General features: G+C 44.0%; 1 protein-coding gene across 7 annotated transcripts in view; it reads left to right on the top strand.

The window, feature by feature from the left end:
• HPCAL1 (hippocalcin like 1) overlaps window positions 1–13,644 on the top strand; it is an 80,450-nt gene extending 66,806 nt beyond the window's left edge. For 5 of the 7 annotated variants that reach the window (XM_054514288.1, XM_054514290.1, XM_036380148.2 and 2 more), the window contains 3 exons: window positions 7,845–8,247; window positions 9,365–9,470; window positions 12,440–13,644. In XM_054514288.1, coding sequence (XP_054370263.1) covers window positions 7,870–8,247; window positions 9,365–9,470; window positions 12,440–12,537 — 582 coding nt within the window. In that variant the 5' untranslated portion in view covers window positions 7,845–7,869 and the 3' untranslated portion in view covers window positions 12,538–13,644. Of the gene's footprint in view, window positions 1–1,959; window positions 2,083–7,844; window positions 8,248–9,364; window positions 9,471–12,439 lie in introns of all 7 variants that reach the window. The other 2 variants (XM_054514289.1, XM_054514286.1) reach the window with 2 other exon arrangements.
• Window positions 13,645–14,088: the final 444 nt, after the last annotated feature.

The following is a 14,088-nucleotide window of genomic DNA, read 5'->3' as shown; positions in this document are numbered from 1 at the left end:
TACCCTGAAATCCCCTTGATTCCTCCAAGCCCCGTATCTCAGCACAGTACCTGCTGCTGGGCAAGGAAAGGATGTCAGATCTTTTCCTTGTTTTTTTATTTAGGTATCATTAGCAGCGAGGATGATCTTGCAGACCATGCCTGAGAGCTGGGTATCATCTGTCATTGTCTAGTTAGCCAGTGTCCTTGTCCCCAAACTCTCCATCTTCTCCACAGGAGTGGCTCTGATGCTGTGGAATTAGCTCAGGTGCCATTGGCTGGCTCTTCTTACTGCCAGAGTTTGACTAACTATTCTGAAATTTAGTCCGGATTCCTTTCTCTCAGGGCTGTGATTATTCTGTAGAGAATTTTTCTGTGATTTACCTTTATCAATTAAATAAATGCATCATAGGAAACTTCTAAAATCTAATGACAAAACAGCCCAACTGTGCTACTTCTGTGGTTTTAATTATATTAACAACACAGTGCCTTGTGCTAATTTTTGTCACTTTTCTTCTCTTTTTCTAAAAGTGTTCTCTCTGATTTCCCAGTTCCCATCAGGAACCTTCCCCTATCCTGCAGGCCAGTACTCAATGAGTTTTATTAAAAATTATGTAATACAATACTACATTCAGTGAACATGACGTGGGTTTTTCCTCATGCAACCCAGCCTTCTCAGAAAAAGACCTTGTGCACTAAGACATTGTGCAGACATGTTTTCCTTGATCTGCAATATTGTGTAAACAAACTGTAATTTTTTTAAGCCTTGCCAACTTTGCACAGCATCTGAAAAAAATAGGACTGGCTGCTTCTCCCTTGGTTTTGTTTAAAAAGAAAGGACAAAGGGAGGAGATGAGGAAAATCCACTCATGATTTTCTTTTCCTGTCTGCAATCACAAGCTGCATTACTGCCCAAACTGCTCCCACCCAAATTAACCCAATTTCCTAATTTACTTGAAATATTTCTGTGCTTTTCTTACTGCATTGGGAATATTTGCCCTTTACAGTAATAAGCTCTCCTCCCTGAGATGGAGAACATCATGGAGAGCTCCCCAAAGAGCTGCCACGTTTCTGGTCCCGACATGGGTCTCATTTATTACTCACTAGCAACAACTCATGGATGTTTGGGGGTAGTTTGTGATTCTTTGGCTTCTTTTCAGTAGCTTGTAACCATACCATCCATGGAAAGCTCTCCTCTGCTGGTGGGGGTCAGTGTTGGTGGGCACAGTGGGCAGCAATGGGTGCAGCAAGTGTCAGCATCCCCACGCTCTTTGCAGTGACTCCAGCACCTGGGAAGATCCTGCCACAGGGATCTGCAAGAGCCTCTTCCCCACACACTTGTGATCTGAATGTAAAATGGTTCTCAGGTTAATGTACTGATGCTCCATGTCAGTGACTAACTGATTTTTCCCTGTAAATCAGGAATATAATCCTGAATAAAGTGACTTCAATAGATGGGAGCAGACACCTGTAAGCGAATTTATTCTGTTTCAGCCTTTGCAGCTGACTCTGTGAAATGACTGTGCCAGCCTTTGTCTCACATAGCTGTTTGCAGGGTTGGAGTATTTGTAATTATATCGTTCTTTGGCAAGGTGAGGGGTAGGTGGCTATTTATAATGGATTTTCATCCCAGACATGGAATCAGGTTTTCAAGACCATATAGTTCCCGGGTATGTGTTTATGGATAAACTTAGACAGTGAAGTGGCTCGAGGTCTCCTTACCAATTCACTCTACCTTTCGAAGGACATTCAATGAGCATATGTGAATTGTTACTGAGTTTTCTGAAACTGAAATGTGGGTGGTACATTGAGTGGTCTTTCACCCACTGTTTTTAATAAACTTCTGAAAATGATTGAACTTGAAAGTAAGTTGCAAATAAGCAATGTTTCTTATATAAATAAAAGCAGATTTAGTCACTGAAAGTGAAAAATTTAAAAAGACCATTTATTTATTTAGACTGGTTTTTTCTTCACTTGTCAGGTTTCGTTTTTCTTTCTGTTTCCCTGAAGGCAGCAACAGAAGCAGCTTCAGCCCCTCTTGACAGGAGCCTTTTGCATCTCAAACCCTGCAGGCTTTGAATTTTTTGCGGCATTATTGATTAAGGTATTTCTTTTATCTCACTGCTAAATTATTAGCTTTTCAAGAGGTGATGATACTCCTTTTGCAATTCAGACTTTATCAAAAGGTGCTACTTTTGGGCCCGTGTCTGCAGCCTGGGAAAATGCGACAGGTGCAGCAGTGGCTGGTATGTGGGTGTCGGCTTTTGCCGCAGGGCAGGAAAGAAGTTCACACGAGTTTACCAGGCAGGACCAGATATCTGTAGCAACGTATTTGTATATCCTGTGCCTTGTCTGTTGCAACGCTCGTTGCTTAGGATACTGACATTAAAACATGTAACAAAATCTGCTCTTCACTCTGGAGTTCATTATCTGTCCCAGCCCATGTAACTGCGCATTTCCCCCCATCCCCAGCTCAGATCAGAACCCCTGAGCAGCCCTCGGCAAAGCAGGGTCCAGAGGATGTTGTTATAATGCTGTTCTGCAGCCTGTTGCTGCATGATCATTTTTTACCTGAACATTTGTCACTAGCTGGGGTGTGTGGGAGCCCATCTCCCTCTTACAGCCTGGCCCGTGGGAGCTGGAGGCTTCCTGAACACCTCTGTGTGTGGCTGAGCTGGTGGGAGCTGCTGCTGCTACCCGTGCAGGAAATGTACTCTCGAGGGCGTGCTCCTGAGCTGTGCCAACACAGATCTTCAGTGGCTCAGGCTTGCCTTTGGGCTGCCTGTGGGGAGTTTTTTGTGGTGTTTTGTTCGGTTTGTTTTGTTGTTTGTTTGTGGGGCTTTTGTTTGGGGTTTTGTTTGCTTATTTGTTTGGGTGGGGTTTTTGTTGTTGTTTTTTTGCTTTGTTTTAGTTTTTAATACAAATATCAAACTTTTAAAGATAGAGCCTCAGTGACAGATCTGGTGCTTTAGGTATTTCAATAAAAAAATATTCTACCCCTGTTGAAATGGTTCTTGCATTTCAGACCAACCCAGAGCAATGTTTGCTGCCTGGCTTATGCTGTTAATTTTCTTTGGGCTCCTGCAGTCATGGAGCAGCTTCATGACTGTAACAGATTTGACACACTTATTCTGCTTTATAAGTGAGCACTACAAGAGAAACGGTGCTACACTTCCCCCCTGCAAAGCAGATAGCTCAGATAATATGAAGAGTATTTGTTCTGTTTCTCTGTGCACTGCCTTTCTCAGCTGGAAAGCACCTCTGTCCTATAGACAGGCATTTCATCAATTTTCCTCTTTTTATTAGCACTAAATTAGTATCCAAGGGGGTTTGCACAAGGAAATATATATCTAAGGAGTTATTCTTCCTTTTGCAGCTGTAACTGATTCACTGAGAGGATCCCATGATGAGCTCATTTCAAGGCAGTTTTGCTTTCACAAGCTTTGCAGTAAAAAGCTGATTTGGTCTCTGGCTTTCTGGGTTACATGGTCAAAGCACACTTCTACCGGCTGTGACTGGTGGTTGACAGAGAGCTCTTGTGAAAGTGGGATGCCCTGAGCTTTGTTACAAGTATTTAAAGTACTTTAGTGTGTGGAAGCTGACAGCCAGTCCATCTGTTGGTTAAAACACAGAATTGCTACTTTAGCTGTTTCAAACTTTGCTACAGTTACTCACCCTGTGCAGCACAGTCCAATCTTGTGGTTTAACCCCAGCCCGCAGTGGGATGAGGATGAGAATTGGGGGGGAAAGGTAAATCTGTGGGTTGAGATAAGAACAGTTAAATTACTGAAATAAAAGAAAATATTATTATAATAAGTATGATAACAATTGTAGTGAAAAGGGAGATAATAAAAAGAGAGGGAGAGGTAACATCCAAGAGGAACAAAGGATGCACAGTACAATTGCTCATCACCTGCTGCCCAGTGCCCATTGCATCCCTGAGCAGTGATCAGCCCCCTGCCCCGACAATCCCCCCCAAGTTATATTCTGACCATGACAGCATGGAGTATCCCCTTGTTCAGTTCAGGGCACCTGTCCTGGCTGTGCTCCCTCCAAATTTCTTGTGCACCTTCTCACTGGCATAGCACAGGAAACTGCAAAAGTCTTTGACTTGGGGTGAGCACAGCTCAGCAACAACTAAAACTTCAGCCTGCTATCAACATTATTTTCATTCTCAAATCCAAAACAGAGCCCTGTGCCAGCTACTAGGAAGAAAATGAACACTGCCCCAGCTGAAACCAGGACACCAGTGTGTGTCTTGGCCTCAGTAAAAGACGTTTTTGCTCATTGTTAGGCTTTTGCTATGAGATTGTTGCTGATTTTTGTAAGCCTAGAAGGACAGAGTTTACATTCAGGTGGGAGTTCTCTGGCAGCTTGGTTTTGAGCCTGGCTAGAATTAATTAGAATTAGAACAGGCGCCACATAATTTTAACAAAAATTTTGGTGTGAAACTGGAACAAAAGTGCATCTGCATTTCCCCCTGTTTAAGCCTTACATGGCCTGGGGTCTCTTTGATGAGCAGTGATTGACTTGCTAAGGCCTCAGCTCTGCATTTAGAGAACCAAGATGCTCTTTGTCTGATCACCTCAAGGGCATTCCTTCGATTGTTTTTCTTACTGCTGTGATAGTGCCAGATGCTCTGAGGGCTTTTGCTCATCAAGGAAAGCAGGGACAGACCTTGCTGCAGTGTATGTGATATCTCTTCCCTGGATTTCACCTTGGTGTGATGGGAATTGAGGGAAAGGCAAGCTGTGCTGGAGTTAGGTCTCTGCTAACTGCCCAGGGCAATGTTGGGTGCAAGGATGTCTCTTCTGCTTTGCTTTCTACACCCACTGTAATAAGTGATTTAGCTGGTAAAGGCTTGTTAAAAAAAAGCAACAAAACACAGCCCTAATCACAGGACTGACCAGAGCATCCCTCCCTGTGATTTCCATTAGCAGCCATCCTCTGAGTGGTCTTGTGGCTAAATCAGCTGCTGAGCCTCTGGAAAGTGATTTGATGAAAGCATTTTATAGCAATCGAATGAAATGTCAGTTGGATGCCAGCAGCAGGGGTTGCTGTCATGATTAATGAGATATTTAGGCATTTCATTTTGAAGGAGCTACCTGCAACACAATTTACATCAAAGCCGTTTTTTTTAGATGGGCTTTAATAAATTAATGTTAATGTTGGTTATTTAATTATTCACATGAAATTGGTTACAACTGCAGGATTACATTTGGGCTGAACACGTTATGAAGCCTTTCAGAAAGCTCATATGCAAAAAAAGGTTGTGTTCAGAGCATTGCACATCTTCTGATATAAAGTGATGTGAAAGAGGAGGAAGGGTTGAAAGGGCCTGTAATCTTTTGAATGCACAGATTGCTTGAATATAGAGGTTTTGAAGCTGATATTTAATGAGCATCTCTTCAAATAACAAGATGTATCTAGGAGAAGTAGTGACATCTAGTTCTAGATTTATTTATTTATTCTATTAATCTAGAATTATTACCTTACCTCTCTGCTGTCTAGGGGTGTCTATTTTTTTAAGGGAACAGGAATGATAAAGATATTACAGGAATAGGGAAAGATTAAAACCTCTTTTAACTACCAGTTGTAAGTTTTTCAGTCCTTAACCCTGAGAGTCAATAAAGCTGAGACAATTTCTGCTTATGTGTTAAGTGGGCTCTGCTGTTCCTCCTGCCCCTCTCCCAGGGAATTCTGAGGCACTGGTTGGTGAGGCAGGGACTACTTTTCCAGACACTAGTTGTTACAAAGCACCTGAGAATCATGAAGTGGAGTGGCTCACTGAAGGCTGGAAACTGCAGACACCTCCTCACTCAAGGAGAGGAACATACTATTACAATTTCTGCTCTTTAAAGAAATGGATCACATCTGATCCATTATTCGCTCCAAGCTGCTCTTTTCTGCAATTTGACTTCAGCAGACTGGAATATTGTGTTTTCTGCCCTCGGCACTGCAAGGATGCCTATCTGGAGCAGAGAAGATTTGAAGATGGAAAGGCAGTGGCAGTAGCTGAGAGTTAGTGGTTTAACTGGAGGGCAGCCTGATGCTGTCCTAGGGGTGATAATGGTGGGGACCAGGAGCTGTAGCATCCCTGCAGGTTGGGAGCAAGCAGAGGCATGTCAGGTATATGGAGAAAACTCTGCAATATAATGGAAAAAATAAAACTTTGGAGTTGAAGTATTGGCAGCTTTTCTGGAAAACAGAAGTGCTAATGATAACACAGTTGTCCGTTAATGCACGGAACTAACGAGCAGCTGTTTGTCTCTGAGCATTAAGCCACAGAGCAGGATGTGGATTTTTTACATTGCTGAGGCAGTGCACAGACTAAATGGAATACAAATAAAACAAGCTTACATTCTGCTGTAGAGCAGCTTATTTTTTGCTGACCTTTAGCATTTTAAATTTTTTTGGGTTCTTATGCACGCTTGGAATTTTTACTCTCTGGGAAGTGCTTAGCCCCTGTTTTTCCTGGTTTCTGCATGCTTTGCAGCCCAGCTCTTGCAGTTTCCAGGTAGTCTGCAGTGTTGGCCTATGACTAACCTGTCTTCTGCATTGGCTCTGAGCAAACCCAACAGGCACAACAGCCTGTGCAGAGAAACATCATTTATGCAAACCAGTCACGGGGGTTTGTGCACACTTGTGAATAAACTTCTTGAATATGAGGAAGGACATGAAGCTCAACCTCTAGCTCAGCAGCATAGTTTATATTGCTAGGTAGCCATGAAAGACTGCAAGGGATAAAAGTAAGAAATTATCAAGGTTTTGTTTTTTCCTTGTTGTTGCCTAAGTGCAGAATGAACATGTTTCATTTTGCTAAAGGACCTCTCCCATTGCTGGGCAGTCTCACCTTGTGTGGCACAACATGGGCATTGTCAAGATAGAGGACAGACCCAGCCCTCTCGTGATATCCTGATGAAATTCTGGATTTAAATGTGCTTTGGCCCTGGTGAGAGAATATTGAACCTACTGAATAAGCTTCTCTAAAAGTATAAACCCAAGTAAACCTGAAAAGAGTTGCTTTGCCAAACATTTTGCTTTAAAAAGCCTTATTTTCTGATTTTCTGGGCGGGCTGGAAAGGATGAAATCCCTTGTACTGGTGCTGCTGTAGCAGTGATCCATCTGCTCATGCTGCCTCCACGTCTGAGAAGAAGAGGGAGAAGCCTTTTGGGGTGCTGCTGCTGAGCATGAGCTTACCCTTGCTGCACCCTCCTGTGACCCTCAGGTGCCACAAGGAGCACCAACCAAGGCCCACCATACAGGATCAAGCTCCCACTGCTGTAGGGCAAGGGATGCGGGGAGGGAGGAGAAGCTGTATAAGCCAAAGGGTTTCAAAGAGCATCTGGACAATGCAAACATGATGGGCACAGAGCCACCTGCCCTTCTTGCTTCTTGTTCAGCTGCATTTACTTTCACTTTTGAATAGATGGATTTGTCTTTTCATCACTGCTGCTGTCCCTACCTGCTCCCGCTCAGTCATTGCAGCAGATCAGCCTGTGTAGGAATCCAGAGCTGGACATTGCAAGCCGTGTGATGGAGGAGTGGGATTGCAGCACAGAACTAAAATACTGAGCTTTATTGTTTACCATATAATAAGGATTAATAATAAGAATGAATATTTCCCAAATACTTCCTCCTGAGCTATTTCCCTTCCACAGCATATTAGTCACTGAGAGAGCTTAGAGGAGAGGAAAGGGAGCCAAATTAAATGAGGTCTTTTCCTGGTGATTTATAGCATCCTTTTTCTCCTCTTTCCCCCTTGCCCCAGGGGGACCCTCTGTTTCTAGCAGGGTTCTACCTCTCCCCAGCCCCCTCTGCCTAGTGTGGCTGGAGCTCAGGCAGATTTTTCTCTTGCTTTGCAGCTGCTGAACCCAGACCCAGAAGAGGATGGGGAAGCAGAACAGCAAGCTGCGCCCCGAGGTGCTCCAGGATCTGCGTGAGAACACCGAGTTCACAGACCATGAGCTGCAGGAGTGGTACAAGGGCTTCCTAAAAGATTGCCCCACGGGCCATTTGACTGTAGAAGAGTTTAAAAAAATATATGCAAATTTTTTTCCCTATGGCGACGCGTCGAAGTTTGCGGAGCATGTCTTCCGCACCTTTGACACTAACGGCGACGGGACAATCGACTTCAGGGAATTCATCATCGCCCTGAGTGTCACCTCCCGGGGCAAGCTGGAGCAGAAGCTGAAGTGGGCGTTCAGTATGTACGACCTGGATGGCAACGGGTACATCAGCCGTGGGGAAATGCTAGAAATAGTGCAGGTGAGCATTATCTCTATTGGACATCTTCTTTGTGGTGATGTAACCTCTTCACCATGAGACAGCTGGAGCTGGAGATGAGGGATGTGCTGAGCTGGGTCACTCCTGCCCCGGGGAGGTTCCTGAGCCCATGGTCTTATAGGACCCATGATGGGACCTACAAGATGCAAATGAAGAAAGGCCTGAGATATGAACAGGGCACTTGTGCAGCTGGCCTGCAGCCAAAATTCTGCAGCTCTCCTGGGGGTTTCTTAGTGTGATGTTCACAGGATCAAAAACCCTAAATGCAAATTCTGTTGACCTGATTAATCTCAGAATTAATGCTTTGAATCTTCAAATCTGAGTCAATGTGAACTCTGGATGAAAGGCTGTAGCATGCCTTTGTGTCCCAAAGGGAGAGGACCTGTATACCACAGGCTGTAGTGGGGGCAGGCAGCACAGTCCCCTGTGCCCCTACCTTATGTGCTGGCAGAGGTTTGGCCTCGGCAGTGGCTGCTTGTCACCCACTGTGCAGCTGAGATGTGTGTCCTGTGCAGTGCAAGGGAGTCGTGCATCAGCCAGTGCCCTAACACTGGTACTCATGGCTGGGATGGGATAATTTAGGTGGAAGTCTAGGACTGCAGACACTCTAAAGAGGTCTTATCATTATTCATGTTCTTGTAAGTCAGGAGAAGCATTTCCTTACCCATCCCCAAAGGCAAACAACCCCTATTGCTGTATATTCTTATTCACCATAATCCATGTAGCACCCCACATGCATACATACAACTGGGTGGAGGGTGAGAGGCAGACAAAGAGGCACTGGCTTAGCCCTACTGCACCATTGTCTCCTCTATTTCAGCTCAGTCCTGCTCATACATTAGTCTAGTCTCTGACTTTCAGTTAAACTGACCCAGCTCTTCTTTTGAAGCACAAATGAATACAGGAAAGAAAAATAAATAAAAAGCTGCAGTCAGAAATTCCCATTCATTTTGGTTTATAAAGTCCTGCAGCTGCCTGCCTGGGTCAGCTGTCTTTTTTTGTTGCTACAGGCTTAAATTCTTTTCCTCTGTCCCATGCTTTATCATTTGGGTTATGTTTTTCTTATGTCTCTTTTTTTAAACTTTTTTTTAATACTCAGGCAATTTACAAAATGGTTTCGTCAGTAATGAAAATGCCAGAGGATGAATCCACTCCTGAGAAGCGAACAGACAAGATCTTCAGACAGATGGACACAAACAATGACGGTAGGATTGCCACTGGCACCCCTTCCTAAGCTCTGGAAATAAAGGTTTTCTAGCCCAGCCTTGGTAGATGGCAGAATTTCAGGAGAGTGGAGAAAGTGTAGGAATGTCCCCACTGGTGCATCTGGTCTCTGCCTGGCCTTGTTAAGCATCTCTGGTCCATGATAAATAGGATCAATAAGTGAGCAGTGAACAGAGGGTGAATTTTCCTGCTGGGGGGCTGATAGGTGAATCCCCTTCTGCAAAGGCTCCTCTGAAATCCCCATGTCTTTGGGTTATTTTCTCTGGGCATAGCACAAACCTGGCACAAGATTTTGTTCCCACTGCCCTTGATAGGGTTGCACTCCTGGGTTTGTCATCAGTAACGAGTCCTGAATGTGGTTGGGCACCTGAAAGCAAAAATTCCCCAGATCCATAACACTTATTTTCTGTGCGTGTTTATAGCATGTATAAACACATGGTCACACACCTCTGTTGCACTATGAGCATCAGGGAGATGTAGCAGCTCCCAAGCCAGGTTGTGGAGCTCCTTGATAAATTATCTGACAATGTTCACATCACAACCTCTCCACCTGTGCTGGCTCATTTCCTTGGGCTTGAAAAATACAGGCAAAAAATGATCAATTTCTTCTTCTCATCAGCCTGATGACATGTTTCCTCTATTCCCAGCTGAGGTGGAGCTTTTGCCTGGGAATTACCCTGTCAGAGGCTGAGGTGGCAGCTGCCCACATCAGTCAGGAGCTGTGTCCTATTGATGTGCCCAGTGAGAGGAAAGACTTGATTCTAGCACTGAGATATGGAGACCTGAAAATATACCATTTTATGTACATAGTGTTTTATTTAAGAGGATTTTATGGCTGCATTTTGGTGTCTGCTGCTGCAGTCCCCAGGGCAAGTTCCTGGCCTTGCTGAAGTCCTCAAGTATTTTACCTTTGACTTCATCAAAACTAGCACTTCATCCCCTGGCTTAACATGTGGAGGGCTCTAAAATAACATGATTAAAATATTTTTGGTCTGCGGAAAGTAGCAATGCGTGCAGATGTGTAACAGAGTAGTGGTCCCAAAATCTGCCATATAAATGCATCCTCCATCTGTTGCACTTTGTTGCTGAAATAAAATCATCCTATTCCCAGTAAAATATCAGCTCTGCAATCCATGCAGTGCCAAGGAATAACATCTGCACATGTGTGTCTGATGGCTGAAAATGTTTCTTCCCCATCTGACTGTTGGGCATTGCAAACAGATTTTGATTTGGGCTTTGCTTTTAAGTAATACAAAGTAAAGGGCAAACCAGTAAATATCCTGATAATTAGGAGACCTCTGCTTTTGTTAAAAACACTTGGTTTGGGAACATTAGCTTAAAAGCCAGAAATTAGTGTGCCATGGGTTTTTAAGCTTCTGTAATTTCTCTAAGAGGAAGGCCTGCTCATTCATGCAATCACAGAGCTATGTCCCTAAGTGCCATATCTACACATCTTTTAAATGCCCTGGGCAGTCTGTTCCAATGCTTGACAACCCTTTTGGGGAAGAAATTTTCCCTAATATCCAATCTAAACCTTCCTTGGTGCAACTTGAGGCCATTTTCTCTTGCCCTATGTCGTGTTACTTGGGAGAGGAGTTCCTCCCTGTTCAACCTGTTTTCGGTGCTGGCCACCAGGGTCATTCCTCTTCCATCCCCACAACAGGCTGGTAGCATCCTGGGGCTGGTCCAAATGGGCACAGCGAGCTGGTACCTCTCTCTCTTTGGGTGCATGTGGCCAAAAGTGGCAGCAGGCAGCTCCCAAGTGCAAGATGTTTGTGTGTGGATCCTGTCTTGAGCATAGCAGTTTGGGGTGGGTAAGGATAGCCCCGGGGTGTTGTATGAGGGTAGGGTAGGTGAGTGCACAAGCTAGTAATCTAGACATGTCTAGTAATCAATCATGCTTGTTGCCTCCTTTTCATAGGGAAAATTGCTTTGTTCATTAATATTGCCACATCCTATTTCTGCTGTGGTTCTGAATGGTGGAGCAGGGGAGTATTGGTGCTAGCTACCTGCCAGGGGGCTGGGTCACCCCACCATGAGATCTGAAGGACCAGATGGAATATTTCCTCCTTGCTGTACCATGACATTCCATGGGACTGTTGGAGCCAAGGGACACTGAGGTGGTTGCTCCTTCAGAGATCAATTTTCAGACCCTCAGACTGTTACAAGGTCCATCCAAGTCAGTTCCTCCAGCCTAAATTAAAGATGTATAAAACAGAAATGCTCAGGAGCAACACATAGCAGTAGGTGTGCCCCAGGGCTGGCTTTGCTTGTAAAAAAAGAAAACAACAAAACCCATCCTGTTCCTGTACACCCAGAAGGGCACAGCAAGTGACTTGCAAAGTCATGGAATCATGGAATAACTTGGGTTGGAAGGGGCCTTTGAAGGTCATGTAGCCATACACCCCTGCAATGAGCAGGGACATCTTGAACTAGATCAGGTTGCTCAAACCCCGGTCCAACCTTGTAGGTGCCAGAGAAGCCATGACTGCTCAGCCCCACGTGTCACAAGAAACAAGAGGACAAAGTGGGGATATTTGGAATATTTAGGTTTCAAGTGTTGTAGTAATAAAAGCATCATTTCAAAGCATACATGTGTTTAGGTACCATACCTTGTGTTCATGTGTCACGTTATTCATATAGTCTGATTCTGAGCAAAAAGCTGCCAAATGGTATTGGAATAGTTGTTTTTAGATTTGGGACTATCTTTTAAAATAAAGAAATAGCAATTATTATGCTGGATTGGTTTGCAGAAGAAAAATGCATTTGAGCTTAAAGGCTTGAGTAGGATTTAGCTGCCGTGCATTGCGCTAAATTCCCCTCGATGCCTTTGCGTAGATTAAATAGATGTTACATTGCCTCGTGAAGAGGGATTCTCTGCTACAACAATGGTGACAGGAACAACTGACTCTTAAAAAACGATTTCCATTTTGGTTGTCCTCCCTATCAGGTAAACTGTCGCTGGAAGAGTTCATCAAAGGTGCCAAGAGCGATCCCTCCATCGTGCGGTTGTTACAGTGCGACCCCAGTAGCGCGAGCCAATTCTGATGAAAGCGGACAGTGTGCTCAGAGAACCTCGGCTTGTGTCCTTCAAGCTTTGCTCGCAAACGGATGCCTTCTCAACCATCCCTCCACACTTCGCGGATAAGACCCCGTTGCCAGATTGTGTGTGTGCGTGTGTCCGAGCGAACCAGCCCTCGCTCCCCCACTAACACCAGTGCAGTTCTCCTGCGGCAGCTCCGGTTCTGCTTCCCAGTAACGTTACCATTCACTCTGCACATTTGAAACATTAATCGAAAGGTTTGTTTACATGCAGCTACAAGAGAGTTCAATGGCTGGCGAGATACCACTTCACTTAGTCTGTGAGAAAGGTGATGTTCCCATAGTTCCCGAGAAGATGCTAGGTAGGACTTTTACCCAAAATAGCAGATGGTAGATAATTTATTTTGCTTCAGAAATTACTATGTTGGGGGGGAAAAAAAAGGAAAAAAAAAAAAAAAAGTGGACTGAATGGAGTAGAAAGTTAAAAAAAAAAAAAGCAAAAAAAAAAAGCAGCTTTCCTGGGCATGGTTCCAATTTTCTTTTTGAGGAAAATTGCTTGCACTTATCTAATGGTCTTTACTTTCTTTTAATATATATATAAATTATATATATATGGTGAAGTAAAATTTTAAATATTTAGGTCATCTATTTAAGGCATAAAATAGAATTCAAGCTTTGTTTCTTCTAGTCGTCTGTGATTTATTCAAATCTTGGAGATTGTTTTTTTGTGATATTTATGCATTAGCAAATTGCTGTTCCAAAAGAAATGCATGACTAGCAGTTTGTGGATATTTCACTCTGTTTAATTCCTGAATGCAAATATTTGTTCATTTTTACTGTCAGTCATTCTGGTATTACTGTATTAACAAAAGACCTGAAAGGAGTTCATCCTCATTTTGTATTTCTCAGTGGAGTCCTACTTTCTGGTGGTTGCTGCGTTAAATGGCTTTTGAGTGCCCTGAGGTGACGTGACTGGCACTGCTGTTCTCAACTTGGCTACACCTCCTCCCTTTTGCTGTCGATATGTTAATAGTCTTGTGCATTCCAGTGTTATTTAATATCTGCCTAATGCCAAGAAATATTAATTGAAATAAAAGACTACTTTTCTTGTCACTGCCTGTCTTGATCTAAGCCATGCACCAAGTTCCCAGTGTCAGGTATTTGGGGAAGGGCAAGGATGGCTCCCTGCACAACACCTCTCAGTCTTGTCTAAGACACATTGCCTTTAAATGCATAGGGGTTTTGGGAGCTGGCTGTTGTGGCTGGGTTAACACAGTGGTGTTGGTGCCTGTGGGATCCAGCTCCATCCCAGCTGAATCCAGGGTAAAGATTGCAGAAAGCTGACAACTCAGTTTCTGCTGGATGCAGAGCAACTCAAGGCAATGAAGGAAAAGCTGCTGGTCCTGCTGGCTGGGCTGCCATGGTCACAGCTTTTTAAACTAGTTCCTGTCAGGTACCAGGTACTTGCTGGATTAACATTTGACATGGGTATCATGGGAAGCAATTTTCTCCACATTCATCAGGTCTGCCAGTAGCTGCATAAGCCTGCCCTCTCTG

This window comes from Molothrus ater, chromosome 3, assembly GCF_012460135.2.
Source record: "Molothrus ater isolate BHLD 08-10-18 breed brown headed cowbird chromosome 3, BPBGC_Mater_1.1, whole genome shotgun sequence".
Taxonomy (NCBI): domain Eukaryota; kingdom Metazoa; phylum Chordata; class Aves; order Passeriformes; family Icteridae; genus Molothrus; species Molothrus ater.
This window is presented reverse-complemented; position numbering and strand designations above follow the sequence as displayed.